Source organism: Arctopsyche grandis, chromosome 5, assembly GCF_051622035.1.
Source record: "Arctopsyche grandis isolate Sample6627 chromosome 5, ASM5162203v2, whole genome shotgun sequence".
In the NCBI taxonomy this organism is placed as follows: domain Eukaryota; kingdom Metazoa; phylum Arthropoda; class Insecta; order Trichoptera; family Hydropsychidae; genus Arctopsyche; species Arctopsyche grandis.
The window spans coordinates 10473896-10495000 of NC_135359.1; the positions used below are offsets into that span (position 1 = coordinate 10473896).

The window sequence follows — 21105 nt, forward strand, 5'->3', positions numbered from 1 at the left end:
AATATTATACAAAATTGTTGAATGTGTTTGAAATTTTAGCAGCTCCATCTCGAACCGATTTAAGAAATATTGATGAAAACGACAACTCTTTAACAAATCAACCCATAAATGGTATGTTCATATAATATCTATGTTCGCAATATTTAATAATGAATTTTGCATTACATTTTGTATTATTATAATTAGGAGAATGCGTGGACAAGATACCAACATGCCACGTTGCAGTTCAGGCTCGACTATGCCAATACGAATTCTATGCTATTTCGTGCTGTGCTGCTTGCCGGAGAGCTCCAATTATTTCATAACTACTTTCACTGTCATCGCTTTATCAATTCCTAAGATAGAGATTTGATTAATCAATCAAATGGGTCATGTATGAATAGTGCTAATTTATAGCTTTGACATATACATATGTATATGACACTGATAATTTTCCAATTGACCGATTAATTGCATTTTAAGCATTTGAATTGCACTCATCCTTATCTTAATTTCGTTAATTCTTTTCGATCGTATTTAGAGTTGTCATATTAAATTTTTTACATAATTTCAAGATCATTCCTATTCGGTTTAGAACATTAGGAAAAGTTAACTATTAATATTGCACTGGAAAATGCATTCTGCTATCATAAATGGTATGTAAAATTGTTTCAAAAGCAAGAATTTAACCGCGTGCCATACTAAAACTTGAAACTATTATAGATAATACATATATTATATTAATCATATGATTGGACACAATTTGGTATGTCACTACTGTAAGACTTCAAAATTTTTTCAACATAAATAAGAAAAGATTTACATATCAAGAATGATGATAATCATTTTTGACAAATTTTCTAATATCAATTTTGCATTTTATTATTATCAACTAAATGAAAATTTAAATGTTGAGCAATAAGTGTTTAAGAATGTAAGTGGTTTTTAAACGATGTCGATATCGAATAGAAAAAAATTAACTATCCAGTATCTACTGCCATTTTTTGTGTCATTCACTTAAATCTTAAATAACTAAAGAGTTAACTGAATATTAGTATTAATTGTAAAAATGTGATTTTAAGTATATTCTATGTTTATTTTTGCGATTTTATTATTATTTTTTTAATTTAATACAATAATTATAATATGTTGTATAAAACTTTTTTAAGTTAAAAATATCGAATATCATTTTAAATGAAATTATTTTAATTTCTTAATTTTTTTACAACTATAACCAAGTATGAATAAAATCAATAATAAAATGTGTTGGCTAATGTAAAATTCAAACTATTATACTAATCGATCTAATTAATTTTTATATAGCTTTTGTATATTTTAAATCTACGACGGTTCCATTTTTAGATAATAATTTTAAGGATATATGCTAGTCTTCTTATTCCTTATTAATTTTCTCAAGATTGGAATTCTTAATTGAAAAGACTTTTACATTAGAAATGATTGTATTATTAAGTTGATCAACACTGATTATTATTATTGTTTTTTTTTTTTTTTCGGAACGTCTCTAAAATTTGCGTTTAATTATACCTTATTGTGTTTCAATTCTTATACCAAATTGAATTGTAGATATAGTGTAATCTTATTATAGTTTTTACATATTTAAAATGATGAAAAACTTAGAATCTACTGTAAATATTATTGCATAATATTATATATGAATAGGTATAGTTTCAATATAATTAGGTTATATGTGATGTTTCTAAGTTATTACAGTATTATCCACAATGAATATTTATTAAATTTTGTGTGTTGTATAGTGAATTTTACATTTATGCCTACCTTACATACAAAAACCTTCAGATCACATAAATACATATGTATATGTGAATAAACCAGTGTGTATGTGCATTTCCTAAATTGATTAACAAAACCGAAAAGTCCTTATAATACTTTTTTGTTGGCTCTTAATACCATTTTAAACACATTTTAATAATTAAATTAAATATTGATCAGAATGAGACCCAAACTAAATAGCAATTGTATGTATGTATGTATGTATTGTTAGTTCGTGTGTATAATATATATTATCACCCCAAATTGAAAAATAGAAACATGTTATTACATATACTTAATGTAAAATTACACATTAATTTAGTAAACATTATATTTATCAGTAGCCATTTTAAAAACAATAACCTTAATTTATATACATATTATAATATCAATATTATCATATTCGTGTAGAAAATTACTATTGAAATACATATTATATACATATATATATTATACAAATAAATAAAGTATATGTTACTACATTTTAATTTTTTCATTCAAAATTTCATCACTTGTTTACTTAAAAAAAAATACTAATCCTTCTGCTAATTAAGTTTGCCAATTAATTTTGGTATTACGTCAATCTTATCTAAAAAGATGTCAATCTACGATTTATGATAAGAATTATTACGTGTGTGTCTATGTATATGTACGCATTAGACATTTTTTATACACTATTACATGTAACGAAATCATATCCACTTAAATATGGCAATATCAATCTTAGAACTTGATTTCTTCGAATAATTTTCTAACAATTTTATCGATAAGCAGATAATATTAAGAGTCGGTAGTAATTTTAGAACATCATCAACTTTTATAGAACTAATTACACAAATTTTATATATTTTACACGAATATCAAATAAGGAAAACTCAGAATATCGTCATTATACTACAACTAGTATTGTACCCGATGAAATATCATCGCATGGCTGTTGGCATATTAAGTTATTAAATAAAAAAATAACTAAAAGAAATTTGTCGTTCCTGTCTTTGATTCGCACGCGGTTGAATATTTTTCAATTACCTTTTAAATATATTTAATATTTATATGTAACTGTTTAATATGAAAAAAATGATAAAAACTACATACCCCTACCTACATTTAATATAAAACAACAATACAAAAATTAATTAAATAATTTTTCAATAGATGGCGCTAAATTTGAGAGACTTATCTAGAAGAAACATTGGTAGCAAACAGTATATATAAAAGTTTTTTTTCTTTAGTTATTATATTCGTACATTTTGTTTGCAGTGTTTTAGCTGTGACGCACATACATATGTATGTCGAATCGAAACGACTGTTAATGTGCGAGCGTTATTGCAGATACACACAGACAGAATAGCGATACTATATACATGATATATACATAAAATTGATTTTGAAATTCAAATCCATTGAAACGAAATATCAAAAAAAGTTCGCAATAATAAAGTTACGCAAATTAATCGAATCAAATCAATATACAAAAATAAATTTTACGGAGGGCTCGTCCGGGATTTGAACCCGGGACCTCTCGCACCCGAAGCGAGAATCATACCCCTAGACCAACGAGCCAAGACCACAGCAAATGCAAAATTACATATCGCATAGATCATATTTACTATTTTCAATTTATATATCTTCTTCTAATATATAATTTCGAAAGAGACTTTGTATGTGTTTATGTATGTTTGTTTGGGTCGTAGATTCCGTGACGTTCAATTTAATAAAAAAAAAAAACAAATGAATATTCAAATAAATTTAAATAAAGTAAAACGAGCATGGCTCTGTGGTTGGGATTTTTCCTAGCGCCGAAAGGTCGCCGGTTTCGATCCCGTTAGTTGACTTCGATCGAAAAGAATTCATTCTTAATATATTATCTGTAACGCTGCTGATCAGACTTGGATATTTGTGACTCCAAATCGATTGTTTCCTATCAGAGTTTACCAATCTTTCTGATTTCATTGTTGTTCCTCAATTAAATTGGCTAAAAACCCACGCTACCTATATACATACATGTCACCACTATTTGAGTATGGTTTGTGTATGTACAATGAAAGTTATGATTCATAGATGTATCGTTAATTTCGAGTTTTTCAGTGTGTCGTAATTCAGCGACTTATGTAATAAAAATGCTTCATTGTTTGTAATTGGCCAGGAAGGCCAGGTCTTATATTGAATTTTAAGTACAGAATCTAATATATAATTTCGAAAGAGACTTTTTATGTTTGTTGGGTCGTAAAATCCATGACGTCATCGAACAAATGAATATTCGATTAAAATAAAAATATTCAAATAAATTTAATAAAATGTTTACTATTAGATTGACCATGTTTAAGAGGTTTATATTATAAATACCGAGTGAAGCCGGGTAAAAACACTAGTATGTTACATAATATGTATTAAAAGTAAAATTAATAATGTATGTATGTCATTTTTAAAAGAAATAGAGGAGAGTATTTTATGAAAAAAATTTAATTATTTTTGTACAGAAATTATACAGATCAATTTTTTACAATATTTTTACATTCTAAGATTATTATTTACACAAGAAACCAAACTACCATATATTAGTACTTCTCAATTTAGGCAGGTAAGCTTTCATATTTAAAAGTGGATTCAAAAAAACATAACATGCACTCAATGCTAAGAAGACAGTGGCCACGACTGATAATGTTTCGCCAGCATTGTTAATGAAACTCTGTTTTCTAACACCCAAGATCAAAGTGACGAGACCCAGGACAATGGTGGAAGAGCCAAAAAGCGTGTGCATGAATTTGACTCCTGTTGAACGAACTCGATTTTTAGATTTGGCCATCAAAAAGGTCCCAATTCCGTTAAATATGCTGATCAGCGTGCAGATGAAACTTGTGAGTCCTACAGAATTGTAATTAAAATTGTGCGATTAGCCAAACCCGAAAGTGAACACAAATCGAATACGATTTTAACGATTGTATGAATTTCATTGTAAACTGAACTTACCAAGGATTCCGTGATTTGATGTGAAATGACCAATACCCCAGGATCCTTTCTCGACGACGGCTAGAATAAAACCGGCCAATATGAAGCTGGCTGCAGTCACTTGAAGCACCAAATGGACGATCTTTTTGTTTTTTCTTGGTATATGACGACTCCAAGAGTTTTCAGGGTTAAAAACCATGATCGCTTCCATCATCAAAAATTCATACTGTAAATTTTTACTGTTAATTTAATTTTTCCTTGATTTTGACATGTTTATAATATCTTTATATCTGATGTAAATCACTCACCCCTAGCGTTGAAAATATCACGTGCAATTTTAATTTTTCTGAACCGATGTATCTAACAGCATAGTAAATAATGAATAGGAAAATAACTCCTACGAGCATTTGCGCCAAAGTATTTAGCAACACTTTCAAAGTAGAAAGCAAGGAATCATTTAACTTCATCGTTAAATTATAATGATTTCAAAAGATATTTAAAATCACTTCACAAAAAGTTCAAATGAAAGGTATATTCTGAACTACTGCTCTGAGTAGACTAAATGAGAGAATTTTTTCAAATAAAAGATATATATATTTAATATATTTTTATCGTGATAAAAATGAAGGCCGATAAACGATAAAAAATCCCAATGAGTTATTCTAAATTCCAAACAAACATATATCATACTTGGATTAGTCGTCTAATATAGACATAAACTCGCCGACTGCTTGCCTTAAATCAAATATTTAATTTCATTAAATTCCCTTATCGCTGAAGAATGCTACGAATTTCAAATTGTTAGTAAATAAAAAAATATATAATCGAATTAAAAAAGATTTATTACTAATTTCGCAAAATAAATATAATATAATAAATAGACAGGATATTATGTGTTAACTTCTGCAACTTTTTAAGTAAGCTACTAGATTTAACATCGGGTTGATCAGAATATAACCCATGCACACTGCAATGAATACGATCAGTGTATTAACCATTTCCGGCTTGTGCCACATCCTGAAGAAATTCAAGTCGATGCCGAAGATCAACGAACAAAGACCGGTGATGATGGCTACGCAGCCGCTGATGTTGTGCAGCACCTTCAGAAACGTGGAACAAGTAGTACTATTCTTGCCAAAGAGAAAAGTCATGAAGCCGTTCATCACGCTGATCACCGTGAAGATGAAGCCTATCAAACCTGAAATAACAATTTTCTTTAATATTGTATGAATTTGCATAAATTTCCATGGCTAGTATATTTTTATTTTATCTATGTACGTAGTAACAATAGATAAAGTTTTGTGATTATGCGAAAATTCTAACTCGAAATTTTTGACTGATTCGAATTCAGAACCGATCACTGATCACGTTTTCATGATCTAGAAAAGCTGTGTGTCTGTGTATTAGGGGATATTTTTTTGAACACCGTTCGTTCTATCAAACTGAAACTTAGTATCGGTTACTAAAATTCTTATCGATACGGAACACTTAGCTTATTATTTATTACTAATTATTTTTAAATATAAAACTATAATATAATGTAAGCATAAAAATATGAATAAATAAGTACTAAATGACTTTGAGTCCATGAATTGCATATCTTCTTGATATCAGTCACAATATTGGTAAGTTGCATTCTAATAGCTAGTGTGGCGTCTAGTCTGTTCCTGCACTTTGACTTTGTTGCAGAATAATAAGAAAATCCCGCTTCGCATAAATAGGTTGTAGAAAATGGAAGTGAAACGATAATAGCATGTTTTGAATTATATTGATGACCAAAATGAGCAATATGGCAAAGTATAAAAACGATCGGATAAGAGGCAAATTGTTTCCTGAATTGTAATCATAAGTGAAACGTAAAGGAGGTTTGTAAAAATTGGGGTAATCTTCTGACGAACTCACACAGAAAACATTTAAAAGATGATCTTTGTATTTTTGTTTCAAATGAGAGTCACTAATTAAATCAATTAGATTTTCATAGTCACTTGCGCTTAAGCCTACTGGTTTAGCTGTCACGGAAAATGGATTCCGAACCCAGGAATCGTCCTTACTAGTGTTGTCGAACGAGTTGTCTTCTAGTTATGTAGGTGTTCTAAAAATACTTCAGTAGAGATTGATCATCACTCGCCTATCAATATAAAGTAGAAGATCTTTAAATGTGTTGCAATGTACATATAAAACCTTTCCAAATTGTCGCGGAACAACTATTCAGGTTCAGCGGAACATTGGTGTTCCGCGGAACATAGTTAAAGAAACCCTGCTCTAGAGAATCGAGGTTTTTATGTGTTTCTCAGAAACTTTTTGGTTTATTGAACTGAAATTTCATATCTGGAAGTTTAAGCCTAATACCAAGCTATGTGTAAAATTTGGTAAGCATCCGTCAATCGGAAGTGGCAGTTTACTCTTCTTCGATTTTTCTTCCACTATTTGTTTCGACCCCTTAAATATGTGTGGAAAAAAATCCCTCTTCACGAAAAATTTCAAGTATAATTATTGTATCAATGTGATGAAAATAATTTATTTATTTAATAGTTTTGGACCATCGTGGCATTACAGGAAGAACCTAATGCGCCACAATGGCCTACATTTGAAAAAGATATAAAAACATGATATAAAAACGGAAAAAAGCAAAAGCAGAAAACATGGTAAAATAAAATTAAAAAAAAAAGTAACAAAAGGAAAATAATACATCATTCAGAGAGAAAAAAAATAACAAAAGTGTAAAAATTAAAAATAAGATCCATTAATCCCATTCTTTGTTTACACTGAACAAAATTAAAATAGTATATAAAAATATACAAAGGAGAAAGAAAAAGTAAAATAAAATAAAACAAAATATAAATAAAAATAAAATCACAGCGAGGCCCAAATGGAAGAGAGTAGATTAAGATTCCACTCATTCATCACATTCAAATTAAGAAAGTAATGATGAGCGCAGGTTACCAGATAAATATGTTAAAATAATATCCGATAATCTACGCTCCCCAAGGTGGAAAATATCACATTCGGGGACAGCAGCAACGATTTCATTGAGAAGTCGAATAGCTCTTGGAATAGGAGCCATTCGAAAAAGAACTGTGCGAGCAGCAGGTACAACCATCAAATGATGATGTCTACCACGCACATAATTATTAGGGACATAAAGTCCCAACTGTTCCAGCAACAACGGGCATGACGTATTACCACGCAATAGCTGGAGAACGAAACGAATTAACGAGAAGTTTCTCCGAAGTTCAAGGGAATTATACCCAAGCATGCCCAAAAGGAAAGGAGTAGGATAGAGATATATACTCTTTCTTATAAAGAAAACGAAGAAATGCTTTTTGCCCTTTTTCTATAATAAGAGAGTAGTTTGCTTCATACGGATTCCACACAATTGCATTATACTCTAGCTTACTTCTAACAAGCGAGTTGAAAAGCAAGCGAGAAGACAAGGGGTTGGAGAATAATCAAGCATATCTCAAGACAAATCCAAGTCGACGAAAGGAAACGTCAGCGATTGTCTTGATGTGGTTGTGAAAGGTGAATTGAGGATCAAAAGTGATACCCAAGTCGACCATTGATTCCACGCGCTTCAATAATAAAAAAGTCACTAAATTTAATAATCCGGAAGAGGGATTTTTTCCTCTTAGAAAAGTCAAAAAAGTTGTGACCACGATTCTTTCGACACCCCTGAAGGTATCAAGCCGAAAATTTATATTTGTATTCTTTATGTACAAAATTAGAGCTGATAAGGTTTTGGTCAAAATTCGTAAGCCAGAAGTATGTAGTATCTTCTTCTAAAACGATAATTCATTATTTTATTTTGAACTTTTTAACAAAATCGAACAAATTTTTAACAAAATCCGATAACGGGAAGTATAACTTTTGTCTTGTGTAAGTTTTCCTACATTTACGCTCAATGCTCTCATAACCGCTATGTGTGAACGTTTATGTATGTTTAAGTGTTACCTATGCTATGAACATCCAAAAAAAAAAAAAAATATTAAAACTACATTAATCGTAAAAGATAACATTGATCGTAGAAAACTCTCAAATACCTGATGATTTATATTCGTATGTTATTGTACATATAATAAATTTAACAAGATAGAAAATACACAATAGATGAGTAACGCTATACAAGATAAATGATTAAAATTATAACTATAATTCTTTGAGGTTTTTTAAATAAAATAGAAAATTTTCATTAGATCATTTATTATTATAATGAACCTACGAGGTTATTGTAAACATAATTTATACACAATGAAAAGTATTTCAAAATCAAACATAATAACTAATTTAATAAGAAAGATTACATGTGAATCAATCAAGTTCTGCCACAAAATAAACCAAATATGTACATATGTAGATAAAAACCAATAAAAATTTCAAGATCAAATTTTCTCGCGATTAGGATACACAATTAGTACATACATATGGGTCTACCTCACGGCACCGAAAGTCAAAAGATCGAAAAAGCAAATATCGGAAGGCAAAGATCTTAAGTCGAAATATCAAAAAAAAAGGACGCACGGTAAACGGTACTATGTATATATGTATAATATATATCAGTGGCATGCGGTGAAATTATCTCTCTTTTTAACATACAGCCTTGTTTAATGTGCGCGCGCAGGATACTGGAAGAAAAACCTTTTCCTCTTGTACCTCTTGTATCCTGCTCGCGCAAATTAAATGAGGATGTACGACGGGGGGAGAGAGAGTTTTACCGCACGCCACTGATATATATGTATATACTAAACGTTTTTCATATGTATGCATGGTAAACGAACATTTTCGATTTTTTAACATTCGGTACGGTGACGATCACCCATAATAAATATATGTAGTATTGGAACGTCAACGATCTCCGATATAAAAAAAAAAAAACAAAGTAAAAAAATTATGAAGTTTACTGAGTCTTTAATGTCGGAAGATGGAAGCTGAGAGCGTAAGGTTATGAAAAAATCAGGAAATGAAGAAATTGAAGAATGTATTTTATGTAGTTCATTATTGTATGAAAAGTATTCGCCATTTGGCAGCTTCAAAAGAAACAGCTAACTTTAAGCAAAAATCCATAATTGAATTTCTTAATAAAGAATAAATTAATATTGATCTTCATGTTATTATCCGTTTGCCCGCGGCCGTCTTCTATGGAAGCTTTGCGCGACAAGTCTGTAGCGCGGCTGTCTTCCATAGAAGTTCTGAACTTTGCACGGGATTTTGAGCCTTATATGCGCCTATTTCAACTATTTTAACGTTCAAAATTGGTTGAATATATTACTGAGAGTTGAATGTCATCTATTCAATTTGCTTAAAATGAATATACACCAGTCAAAATTAGTTTTTTGTGGAACCATACTGAAACCTCGTTTATGTGACGTCACGTCTGTTGAACAATGGCGACGATACGTCTCAATTGTATGAATGATTATTTGACAATTAAGCCAAAACTACGAGATATATTATGTATTTTATTGCTTAAAATAATTCTTTATGTGTTAATTAACATATCTGGTTACTTGAGTAAATATTAAAATCTGTATTTAAGGTCGAAAACTCGTTTGCAAAATTCGCGAAAATGGTGCCGCGTACAGGGCTTGTTCGCTATATTTATTGCCGCGGGCAAAGGGTTATACACATTGATGTAAAATACACTAGATCCACCCTCACGTGTTATACTGGTCTCCCTTTTGGCGCATGCAAAATACATGGCGCATGCACAGTTTCTCTTAGTATGTAGGTAGGTACCGCTGCGTCGTAGGGAAAAAAACCCAACTTCCCCGCTAGTTAAACCCCCCACACCCCTCAGTTAGTGAAGACAAGATCTCCGACCAAAATCACACGTTAGGTCCCATCTATGTGTATTATACAGCAATGGTTATACATGTATGTAAATGTAGACAAGTAAAAATTATTCATACTGTAAATTTGTATACTTATTTCCCTGTCAATTGTGATTTTTTCGATTATCCGGACTACCTTCATCCCCAATTAGTCCGGATAATCGAGGTTCTACTGTATATGATTATGTGTGTATGTACATATGTATATGACTTACCCAATATAGCATGCGCTGATAGAAAATGAACACCCTTGATGTCGTCTTTGTTGGAGACAGCCAAGGAGAATCCAACAATGATGAAAGCGCTCGCCACCAATTGTATAAAGAGATGCACCAACTTCTGGTGATTTCTCGATATGAGGCGACTCCAAGAGTTGTTGCCGTTGAACGTCATGATTGCCTCCATCATCAACAGTTGGTACTGCAATTTAAATAAAACACGAATTTCAAATGCTGGAGTAGATTTTGGCTACGGTCTAAAACCAAAGCATCGAACTCACTCCCAATGTTGAGAAAATCACATGCAACATCTGTTTAGTTCTTGGGACGTGAGGACCAACAGCGAAGTTGACCATCTGTAGGAAGACCACAGCATTGAGCATGTGGATGCATGTGTTCAGCACCAATTTCCATGTTGAATACGCTACAGAGTTCTTCACACTTTCTACCAGTTTATTCTTCACCATTTTCCCTTTTCTATTGTATGCAATGCAGTCGGATGCGGTTTGGTGTTCGGAACTAAACTGACTGGATTGCTATAACGTGATTACGGAAATGAATCAATATATGTACATATATGTACTTACGATGTGATAAAAGCTGAATTGTTCGGTTGAATTTAAATCACATTCAATAAATTAAACTTTTTGATGATAAAAAAATAATTACGCAGAATTAGTGGTAATCGCCGTTGCAAATCCCAGTCGTTTTTCATATTCAAACAATACCGACTCGACTTAAATCGTATTTTATTAGTTCTGATTAGTGACATTTTATAATATCTAATATCTTCAAAATTTAGTGTGTATACACAAAGGTTTCAAACTAAAATTCATCTATGATATAATTAAACTGATTTCAATTAAAATAAAAATCACTTATTGAGTTTGGATAATATATGCAAAAATCTTTATTATTATGACTAGTCACCGGACCCAGAAGGTGCCGCGTATTGTTCAAAGGTTGTAAATGCATTGTTAAAGGTTTGCCGAACCTTTTTTACAAAGGATTTACAACAATGGAACAATGGATAGCACTGTGACTATCCTACCTCTAATTATGACAGTTATTGTATTCATTATTATTTTATATTGTAGCGGCTCGCTATATGACATGGTCGAGTTCGGTCACCTTCCTACGAGTTGGGACCAACTCGCCCGTGTTCAGAGTCGCTACCTCACTCCGTCTCTGGCTTCCATAATAAAAGCACGTGCATCAACATGCTAGTCGTCTCATTTGTTCATCCCCTATAATATGTATGATATTTTGTTGTTAAATATTGTATTTAGTTTGATTGAATTTCGTCATGACAAAATACCTATAAGTAAGTTAAGGGACCTGAGGAATCGTGATTTGTTTTCTCCTCCTGTGGCTCGCACTAATATGTTGGCAAAGTCTCCAATATCTAGAGCGATATATCTGCTCAACCAGGTTGCTGGTGAAATTGACCTTTTTAATATAAGCTGTGCTTAACTGGTTGAGTGGTTGTGGAGCAACGCCCATGATTGATTTTATCAATTATAAATGTCAATGATATTCCCATCAAAATATAATAGGTATTTATTATTATGATTGTGTGACTGGCCACAGTAACGTGTTAGATTACTCTGTAATATCACTGTGGCTAATATGTTAAAAATAAAAAAAAAATAAAAATGATGGAGGTTTCTTACATACATAGCCACAGCGTATTTGAAGTTAGCATCTAAACTAAATCCAATAGTTCGTGTAGGAACAAACTAGTATATTCATAAACGCACTGGAGTGAACACTAGTTTGTTCATGCACAAACTATTAGGCATAAGTTGAGATAGGACTTTTTTCCTGAGAACGCGGCGGAACGCCGTTCCGGTACCCTTTTCCAGCGATTTTTTTTAAGGTAATGAGATTAAAATTATCGTGCGTAAATAATCACAATTGATAAAATATAGTGTCCTTATGAAGGGTATGAAATATGGATGGATTCGAAATTGGCGCTCTGATTCTGTAAAACACAAAGAAAAGAAGAAAAAGACGATTGGTCTGATGAAAACTGTGGAAATTACTATAAAATTTCAATCAAATATGTATTTGATGTTTTACAATTTCATTTTACATTAGGCTTCAGTTGTATGCTATATTTTTATTTGTTTATTTGACTTTATAAATAAATATGTATGACAAATTTTGTTCACTTTTTCATGCAAAAGCTGCCTTAAATTTCATTTAAGGTCTGACCGCACTATACGGCCGTCGACTGCTGCAGCACGACACAACACGGCAAAGTTGATACAAAAGGCAACTCTATCGCTTGACGCGTAGTGCGTTATATCTCATACAATTTCATACAAACAATATTTGGCTGCACGCTGCCGTTCGTATCGCAGACGCATAGTGCGGTCAGACCTTTAAATGATATTTGAATATAATTAAATTTTGTAAAAGCTTAGCAAGAAGTGCGTTCCGACCTCTTTTGTTTTTCAAAAAAAGCCCCGAGTTAAAGTATTCTCAATCGTTTGTCCTATCTTCTATCTACATTTGTATGCTTACCTTGGATTGCAATGTTTTTAATATTAGCGGAAACGGGAATTATAACAACGTTGTAAAGCGGTTGCCAAAAGATTTCCCATTTCAAATACTCAGCGTTTTAACATCTCAAAGGTTTCGCAGCTAAAAATTTCATGCAACACCAAATGAATCTATTTGAAGATAGCTTTTGACTATTAGCATTGAACTTAAACCAAGAGTTCGTGTATAAACAAACTAGTATGTAGAAGTGAACACTTTGAATGTAACATATACGAGTACATGTACACAAGTATGCATTTACATTTTAGTGTGTCTTGTAATAAATATAATAAATATGATTGCATATTTTTTTGCTTACACCAGATGTTGATGTACAACAGTGATAATTTCATTTTATTTACGTATACTGAAAAATTTTAAGTTTCATTCGTGTTTACTAAATTCATTGAAACAACAAATTATTATAATGAACAGAGTAATATATTAATAAATTTTAGCCAGCAGCATGGCTCTGTGGTTGGGTTTTTTCCTAGCGCCGAGAGGTCGCCGGGTTCGATCCCGTTAGTTGACTTCGAATGAAAATAATTTATTCTGGGTATATTATCTGTAATGCTGCTGGTCAGACTTCGATATTTGTGACTCCAGGTCGATATTTCCTATCAGAGTTTGCCCATTTTTCTGATTTAATTGTTGTTCCTCCATTAAATTGGCTAAAAACCCACGCTACCTACATACATGTCATACATACATTGTGTACGATGAAATTTATGTACAATATTCATAGATGTATCGTTAATTTCGAGTTTTTCAGTGTCTAGTAATTCAGCGACTTATGTAATCAAAATTCTGCATTGTTTGTAATTGGCCAGGAAGGCCAAGTCTTATTTTGAATTTTAAGTAAAAAGAGACTTTGTATGTTTGTTTGGTTTGTAAAATCCGTGACGTCATCGAACAAATAAATATTCAAATAAATTTAATAAAATGTTTACTATTAGATTAGCCATTTTTAAGCGGTTTATATTACAAATACCGAGCGAAGCCGGGTGAAACCACTAGTATATAATAAATGAAGATATTTCGATTAAAGAATAAGTTTTTTTATACATGTATGAAAGGATGTATATTTACAAAGCCTTGTTCCACAGTCGGTAACTTAAAAGCAGGTAATGTGTAATAAATAAAACCAACTTTTCAATATATATAATACACATATATATTTAAAATATTTTACAAGGAAATTTTAATAACATTATAAATAAATAGCATTGGTACAAATATCATAATTCGGTTGTTCTCATATTGGCCAAGAATCCCTGAATGCTTTTAGCTGGATACAGAAGTGTGAAGGCTAAACTGAGTACTACCAAAGCAGTTGCAATACCAGATACACCTTTTCCATTACTGTTAATAAACCAAGAAGTGTTGATTGCAATACAAAGGGTTATTAAGCCCATTGATACGGCGATGCACCCACAGACTGCATGCCCAAATTTTATTGTTGTCGGACGAATTTTGTCTCTCAGCTTTGGTGCTAAGAATGTCAAAGTTCCGTTTACCAAACAGATCAACGTGAAAATAAATCCAATGAGACCTAAAAATAAAATAAAAAAACTTGATCATTATTTATAATTCATGCAAACTCATATGTATGTATGTATGTTTACTCAATATTTTGCAACACCATGTATATACATACTAAAATGTCTCTTCTAAGTAATCCTTCGAGGTAATCCTTAAATCTAATGCAATAAATATGAATTATGCTTTGTACTTTTTATCTTTGAATAAAATCTATTTGGATTTGTGATGGATTTTATGATCAAAATTTTATGGAAATTTAATTTCTTCTGATGAATTTGATAATGTATGAGTAATCAGCACAAAAAGAAAAATTTCTTGCTATTGTAAAAATTCTTCAATAAATTAATCAATCTTCGATTATTCCATTCACATATGTATTCGAATTAATTTATTTGTTGAATATTATAAGAAAAATATAATTAATATTATATTATTAGTTACAATATGATACATCAAAATTGTTCCAGATTGTGAATGGATTTAAAATTCATATATAAATATATATCTAATATATTAATACAGTATGTAATTTTAAAATATGTCTGATTATAATATGTATGCAGCATACATGTTTTTCCGTGTTGTGTTATTTATAAAATGTACTTATCGTTAAATCCAATTACATTGCACTTTTGAAAGATAATTGGTTTGATCAGGGTAATAAGTAGATATTGTAAAAAAAGATTTTCAATCTTATCAGGACGACATGAAGTTTTCCTTCGAGAAAATTTTACGATATTCATCTAATCATTGAAGAAATAAAAGAAAATCAAGACTTAACTGGATTGAAATAATAATCACTGTTGTTGTTTTTCAGATTAGATTACCTAATAAAATATCTCATGTTGACATATTTAAAACAAATGCATTACATTTTTGGAACCGCATCCTCTGAATAAACAGCTATGATTTATATATATCTAAAACGAGTATATTTTTTTATAACCTTCTTTTAATATATGATTTAAATATGTCGGCACAAAACTGTATGGAAATGATACATATATTTCACCGAGGTCAAAAAATCAAGTAGTGATGATAAAAATATACTTATGCTGACTTGAATATGCAATGCAGAAGTAGAACAGATCAATATCAAGTAATTTTCACAAAAAAAATAAAGATGTATTCAATGCATGTAAGCAAACATTCATATATGTATTGCAGTGCATACATTTTGACTTGTAATTTCAAAATAAACCTCGCCAATCTTGATTTATCTTTCTGCACAGATCATCCAAATACAGTCAAACGAATTGGAACGACTTGAAAAGTTCTGATATGACGTTTTTGAAGATATGTGAATTACGCAACAAAAAGAAAATTGAAAAATTTGGGCTCGTCCGGGATTTGAACCCGGGACCTCTCGCACCCAAAGCGAGAATCATACCCCTAGACCAACGAGCCGTATGAAATGACTGCTATTGTTTATAATCACACAACAGCAAATTGCCGTTACAATCTATCAACAAAATGTTTGAAGTGAAAGTTTGAAAGATTGTGATAGTAATATAGACAACTTTGCGGAACCGGCTCGTTGGTCTAGGGGTATGATTTTCGCTTAGGGTGCGAGAGGTCCCGGGTTCAAATCCCGGACGAGCCCAATGTTTCTTCTTTTTTTTCTCATAGTTTTTAATTAGTTATTCATTTTAATTAAATTAACGTAAGATAAAATTTCAATTTAAATACTAATATTATTACAAATAATAATAAATTTAAATGTATAAAAAAAACCTACTCTAATCTGTGTATTACAATATTATATACCAATATGAATTAACTTTGTAATTAACTCATTAATTATCTCGTACATAGTACATACTAATGTATTACGTTCGTAAATTTCATAATTAATTTCAAGAATTGTAAATAGGTTTTTGAGCTCTCTCTCCTATTATGCTGTACATTAACATTAGAATAATATAATACTATGATTACTAACCAAATAAAATAAAATTGTAAAAGAGAAAATGATCAGTAGATCAGTAGCTATTAAAATAGATATAAGATGTATTGTGAACATAATTTCGTAATAATAAAAAGCATTTAAAAATCAAAAAAATAATTAATTCGTCATGTATGAACACCATCTATCGACATTTTAGTGTACTAAATATAATTTCAATGTTATAATTATATATAATTGTTAAATATTCACAAATATAGACTAGCTTTTCTCAACCTATTTGGGCCAGTGGCCCCCTCTTGAGCCTAATATTTTCTGTGCCCCCTCCCCCCTCATAAAAATTCTTCGAAAGAAAAGTAAACAAAAAACTGTTAAAAACTACACTGTTTATTTTAAAATTAAATATATTTCTTATGAAGTACGTAATTATATACAATGTACTTTTATAATATATTCTTTTTTAATTGAAAAATATCTAATAAATTGAAAGTTTATTTTATTTAGTGTGTGATCCTAGTGCCTGATGCAAATAGCGACTTTATTAGTGTTTGGTTGCAATGTTGTCAGCAGAGACCCGAACCGGAATAGCCGCTATTTTTTCCGAAACGAAAACCGCAACCGAACTGATATTTTTTTTCGGTTCAGTAGAATTAGTATACATATGTATGTATATATTTTAGGAATGATATAATTAATGGACAAACATACAGGAATGTATATTAAAATGAAACATTTAGAAAAATATAATATCGATATTAAACAAATATCAAACAAAATAGATAATGGAGCTAATATGATCAAATTTGTCAACTTGTTAGAAACCGAAATAGACGAAGAAAACAAGAATATGAATTATGAAAGAGATTATTAAGCAAATATGCTACCTTCCATTGAGAATTGCTTTTTCCTCATCTCATCGGAATTAAATATGTGGCAAATACTTTACAATTAGCAATCAAAGATCCTATTATCGATTCCGATTTAAATACAATTATATGTGAAGCTCGCGAGTTGTCAATGAACTCATTATATATCATAGATATCAATGAACATATTATAAATTGGCTATCAAAAGTGTGCGATTCAAACACTTGAGAACGGAAAAACACTCATATCTGTAAAGATTAACTTCTACATAAATATATTAAGTAAATATATTAATAAAAAAAATCAGATCTTTGACTTTTCTATAGATATATTTTCAATCAAAGTGATAATATTTAGAATATCTATAAATGATTTTTTTCCCTTCTATTTTTAATACATGTAAATGAAAAGTGCTACAACTACAATGAAGAAACTAAAGATAGACTTCACTGAGAGGATTAGTGAAAAAATGTAATAAGGTTTTTGGTGCTTTTTCTTCAGCTAAAAAAAAGCTTTTAAAGCTTCAAATAGCTTTAGAGTTCGTTCTATTGCAGGTAATAGTGATAGCCACCTTGTTTTTGAATGTGAGAGAAGATTTTTATATTCAATATTAGCAAAATCACAGAAAATTTTCAGTCTCTGACAGTGTCTATTCCACGTCTGCTTGTGATGAATCATTCTCAGTGTGAGAAAATTATCGATTCAAGATAAATTGACTGATGCCTGATACACATTTTTTGTCTCCCTTCTACACATAGTTGTCCGAAAGTATAAGACAGAGACAAATAGTTAATTGTTGAATATTGCTGCAGTGTTTACCAGACTGTCTTTTTGTTTATAGTTTATGTTAATTCTGAGTTAAAAACTTCTGTAGGAATTTTAAAGGTAGTAAACCGGTACATTTGGGCGTCCCGAGAGGTTTGTTCGGGACACCGGGACACAAGACTTAAAACTGGTGACAATCCCGATTAATCGGGACGCCTGACAACCCTAAGTTATCGCGAAAAGCCGTATAAAGAGAGGTATAGACGGTGTGGGTGTATTTACATTAACTAGCTAATATTTAAATACAAGAGAACCGAAAACCGACAGCCGGAAACCGGAATCCGAAAACCTAAAACCGGAACTGAACCGACATTTTTTTTACCTAACCTGAAAGAAATAAATAACGATTCGGGTCCCTGGTTACGAGCGTTTGAGAGGCGATAAATTAATCCACTTCATCCGGATTCAACGAGATAAGATGTGGGAAATGCAAACTTGCCCTCTTCCAGATCAGAAGAAATGTACTCGCCATTTCGGTGCTTATCCAGAAACTATCTTTATTTAGTTTAAATCTAACTTGAGCTCTCATATCACTTCACAAGACTTGCAGTTCAATATCAATATTGCATTCACACTAAATGGATCTATCAACCAATCTGGAATATTTATATTTGTGCTCGCTTTTACCAATTTGCAATATCTCGAGACTCGTTTTCTCAAATTTTCGTCTGCTTCAACAAGAGTTTGTATATTGTATACAAAAATGGTTTTTGAATACATGTACGTATGTAATGTCTTTAATACACGAGATATAGTGTGATCATACATAAATATTTAAGATATTAAAACCAGGGATCTGTAACGGAACGTGGAGCAGAAAATTTGCTTAAAATCTACAAATGCTCAATGAAAATAAAGGAGGTATGTAAAAAATAAAACCAATTATATCTACTCGTTTAAAAAATTACATTTTTTGAGATGATGTTAAAATAATAAAATTTCAATTTCTCTCTGTAGTTTTATAGGGTTTTTTTTTATAATTTGATACACATAATTTTAAGTTGAATATATTTCAAACAAAAATATGTCAAACTATTTAAATCAAATCTTATTTACTATTTAAAAAGTTTTAACTCAGATTACAGAGAAAAATACCAAAAACATTGCAGGCTACAAGATCTGTAGGCTACAGGGGCATTCATTGCTTATCACTTCACTAACGTATACAAACAATTAAAGGATGGAGGGTGATTAATAACACTGTTCGACAAATGACGACTTTTTTTTTTGGTTCAGAGACGAGATATAACTTTTCTTATAGATCTATGCCCAGTGAACATGAATCTGGTAATAAAAAGTGTTGATTGGCTCGGGATTCGGAGATATACATGTGTTTTTTAAATCGCGCGATTTTTCTATATCTTGGTGTTGTTCGGTCGATTTCTCAAAATCTGTTAACTTCCTGTTCAAAATTAATATTGGAATCTATAGTCGTGTATTGTATCTTTCATTTGTAGTACTTTTCAGTTTTCAAATCTCTTTAAGTAGTCGTCCAGTTCAAATCAAAAGTCAAAATATTTTCACTTGGGATTTTTTCCCACTGTTAATACTATTTTATATTCAGTTTTTTCTATTGAAACATGTTTATTGAGATAGTGTTCTGACCACACTATTTTTTCGTTTAAAAGGGTTAATTGTTAGTGTGCTGAACTTTAAATCGGTAAAATTGCGAGCAAAAAGCTCGTACTAGTGTTTACTCGTATTTACACGAATCTGAATTGAATTATTAGGGATAATATATTAAATTATCTTTATATGAGAATTAAATAAAATTGCATTTATCATATTTCGACTATTCTTGTGGATTAATAACAAAAATTCTATTGATAACTGGCTTACCTCGATAAAATAAACGAATTTTTGTTATATATATCTCCGAATCTCGAGCCAATCAACACTTTTTATTACCAGATTCGTGTTCACTGGGCATATATCTATAAGAAAAGTTATATCTCGTTTCTGAACCATTTTTCGTGTCGAACAGTGTAATCACTGATTAGACAGTGGCAAATAATTAAATAGCAAATAATCATTCCAACATTCCAACGTTCAAGTTGAAGGCAAGAAAGCCAAAAAAATCATGTAAAAAAAGTTTTCGAGGAAGTCAATAATAACAAAACTAAGTTGCCCTAATCTCCTCCATCCTTTATATATGTTTAGTTAGCATGGTATCATTATTATCATAAGTAAATATACCGATTTACCAGAATCGAAATGGTATCACCTTATGTAATGCGTCGAACATTCACTTTGATGTTCTGTATATTATATTGTATATTATTTTTTTACAAGGTATATCTTAGTTTCACTTTATTTTGTGATTTACGGTGATTGACTCACCAATTACACTGAACAAAAAAAATACAGGAGCGGAGACTAATCGATCTTTACCAAGTTTGACCACTGAATGATTTTTTTTTGGATTTAAAAGGGGTCTACGTGACGAGTCAGAATGTTAAATTAAAGAAAACACAAATATTGGAAGGCAAAGATTGAAAATCGAAAGATCAAAAAAAAGGCTGCATGGTGAACGGTACATACTCACTTAATTTGCGCGAGAAGGGTACAACAGGAACAAGAGGAACAGGCTTTTCCTCCCGTATTCTGCGCGCGCACATTAAGCGCGCTCTGGTTTTTTTTTTTTTGTTGCTCA

At 30.9% G+C, this 21105-nt stretch overlaps 4 protein-coding genes, 1 long non-coding RNA gene and 3 other non-coding genes across 8 annotated transcripts in view; 3 read left to right on the forward strand and 5 right to left on the reverse strand.

Moving 5' to 3' along the window:
* LOC143911715 (thrombospondin type-1 domain-containing protein 4-like) overlaps window positions 1-1749 on the forward strand; it is a 132809-nt gene extending 131060 nt beyond the window's left edge. The window contains exons 15-16 of the mRNA XM_077430720.1: window positions 40-111; window positions 187-1749. Of these exons, the coding sequence (XP_077286846.1) occupies window positions 40-111; window positions 187-305 (191 nt within the window). The 3' untranslated portion in view covers window positions 306-1749. The remainder of the gene's footprint in view (window positions 1-39; window positions 112-186) is intronic.
* Window positions 1-21105, forward strand: part of LOC143911928 (uncharacterized) — a 255900-nt gene that overhangs the window by 203855 nt on the left and 30940 nt on the right. The gene's annotated exons all lie outside the window — the stretch shown is intronic.
* On the reverse strand, window positions 3262-3333 carry TRNAP-CGG (transfer RNA proline (anticodon CGG)). The gene has a single exon. It is a non-coding gene; the product is annotated as a tRNA-Pro (tRNA).
* Window positions 4222-5282, reverse strand: LOC143911754 (transmembrane reductase CYB561D2-like). Its single transcript, XM_077430777.1, has 3 exons — window positions 5028-5282; window positions 4741-4945; window positions 4222-4635 (listed from the first exon to the last, which is right to left on the reverse strand). The coding sequence occupies exons 1-3, from the start codon at window positions 5184-5186 to the stop codon at window positions 4319-4321; spliced, it is 681 nt and encodes a 226-aa protein (XP_077286903.1). The 5' UTR covers window positions 5187-5282; the 3' UTR covers window positions 4222-4318.
* Window positions 5542-11386, reverse strand: LOC143911755 (transmembrane reductase CYB561D2-like). Its single transcript, XM_077430778.1, has 3 exons — window positions 11047-11386; window positions 10763-10967; window positions 5542-5917 (listed from the first exon to the last, which is right to left on the reverse strand). The coding sequence occupies exons 1-3, from the start codon at window positions 11230-11232 to the stop codon at window positions 5616-5618; spliced, it is 693 nt and encodes a 230-aa protein (XP_077286904.1). The 5' UTR covers window positions 11233-11386; the 3' UTR covers window positions 5542-5615.
* The window catches only part of LOC143911924 (transmembrane reductase CYB561D2-like), a 7843-nt gene continuing 1203 nt past the window's right edge, over window positions 14466-21105 (reverse strand). Inside the window, exon 4 of the mRNA XM_077431024.1 lies at window positions 14466-14864. Coding sequence (XP_077287150.1) covers window positions 14551-14864 — 314 coding nt within the window. The 3' untranslated portion in view covers window positions 14466-14550. The remainder of the gene's footprint in view (window positions 14865-21105) is intronic.
* Window positions 16190-16261, reverse strand: TRNAP-UGG (transfer RNA proline (anticodon UGG)). The gene has a single exon. It is a non-coding gene; the product is annotated as a tRNA-Pro (tRNA).
* Window positions 16386-16457, forward strand: TRNAP-AGG (transfer RNA proline (anticodon AGG)). The gene has a single exon. It is a non-coding gene; the product is annotated as a tRNA-Pro (tRNA).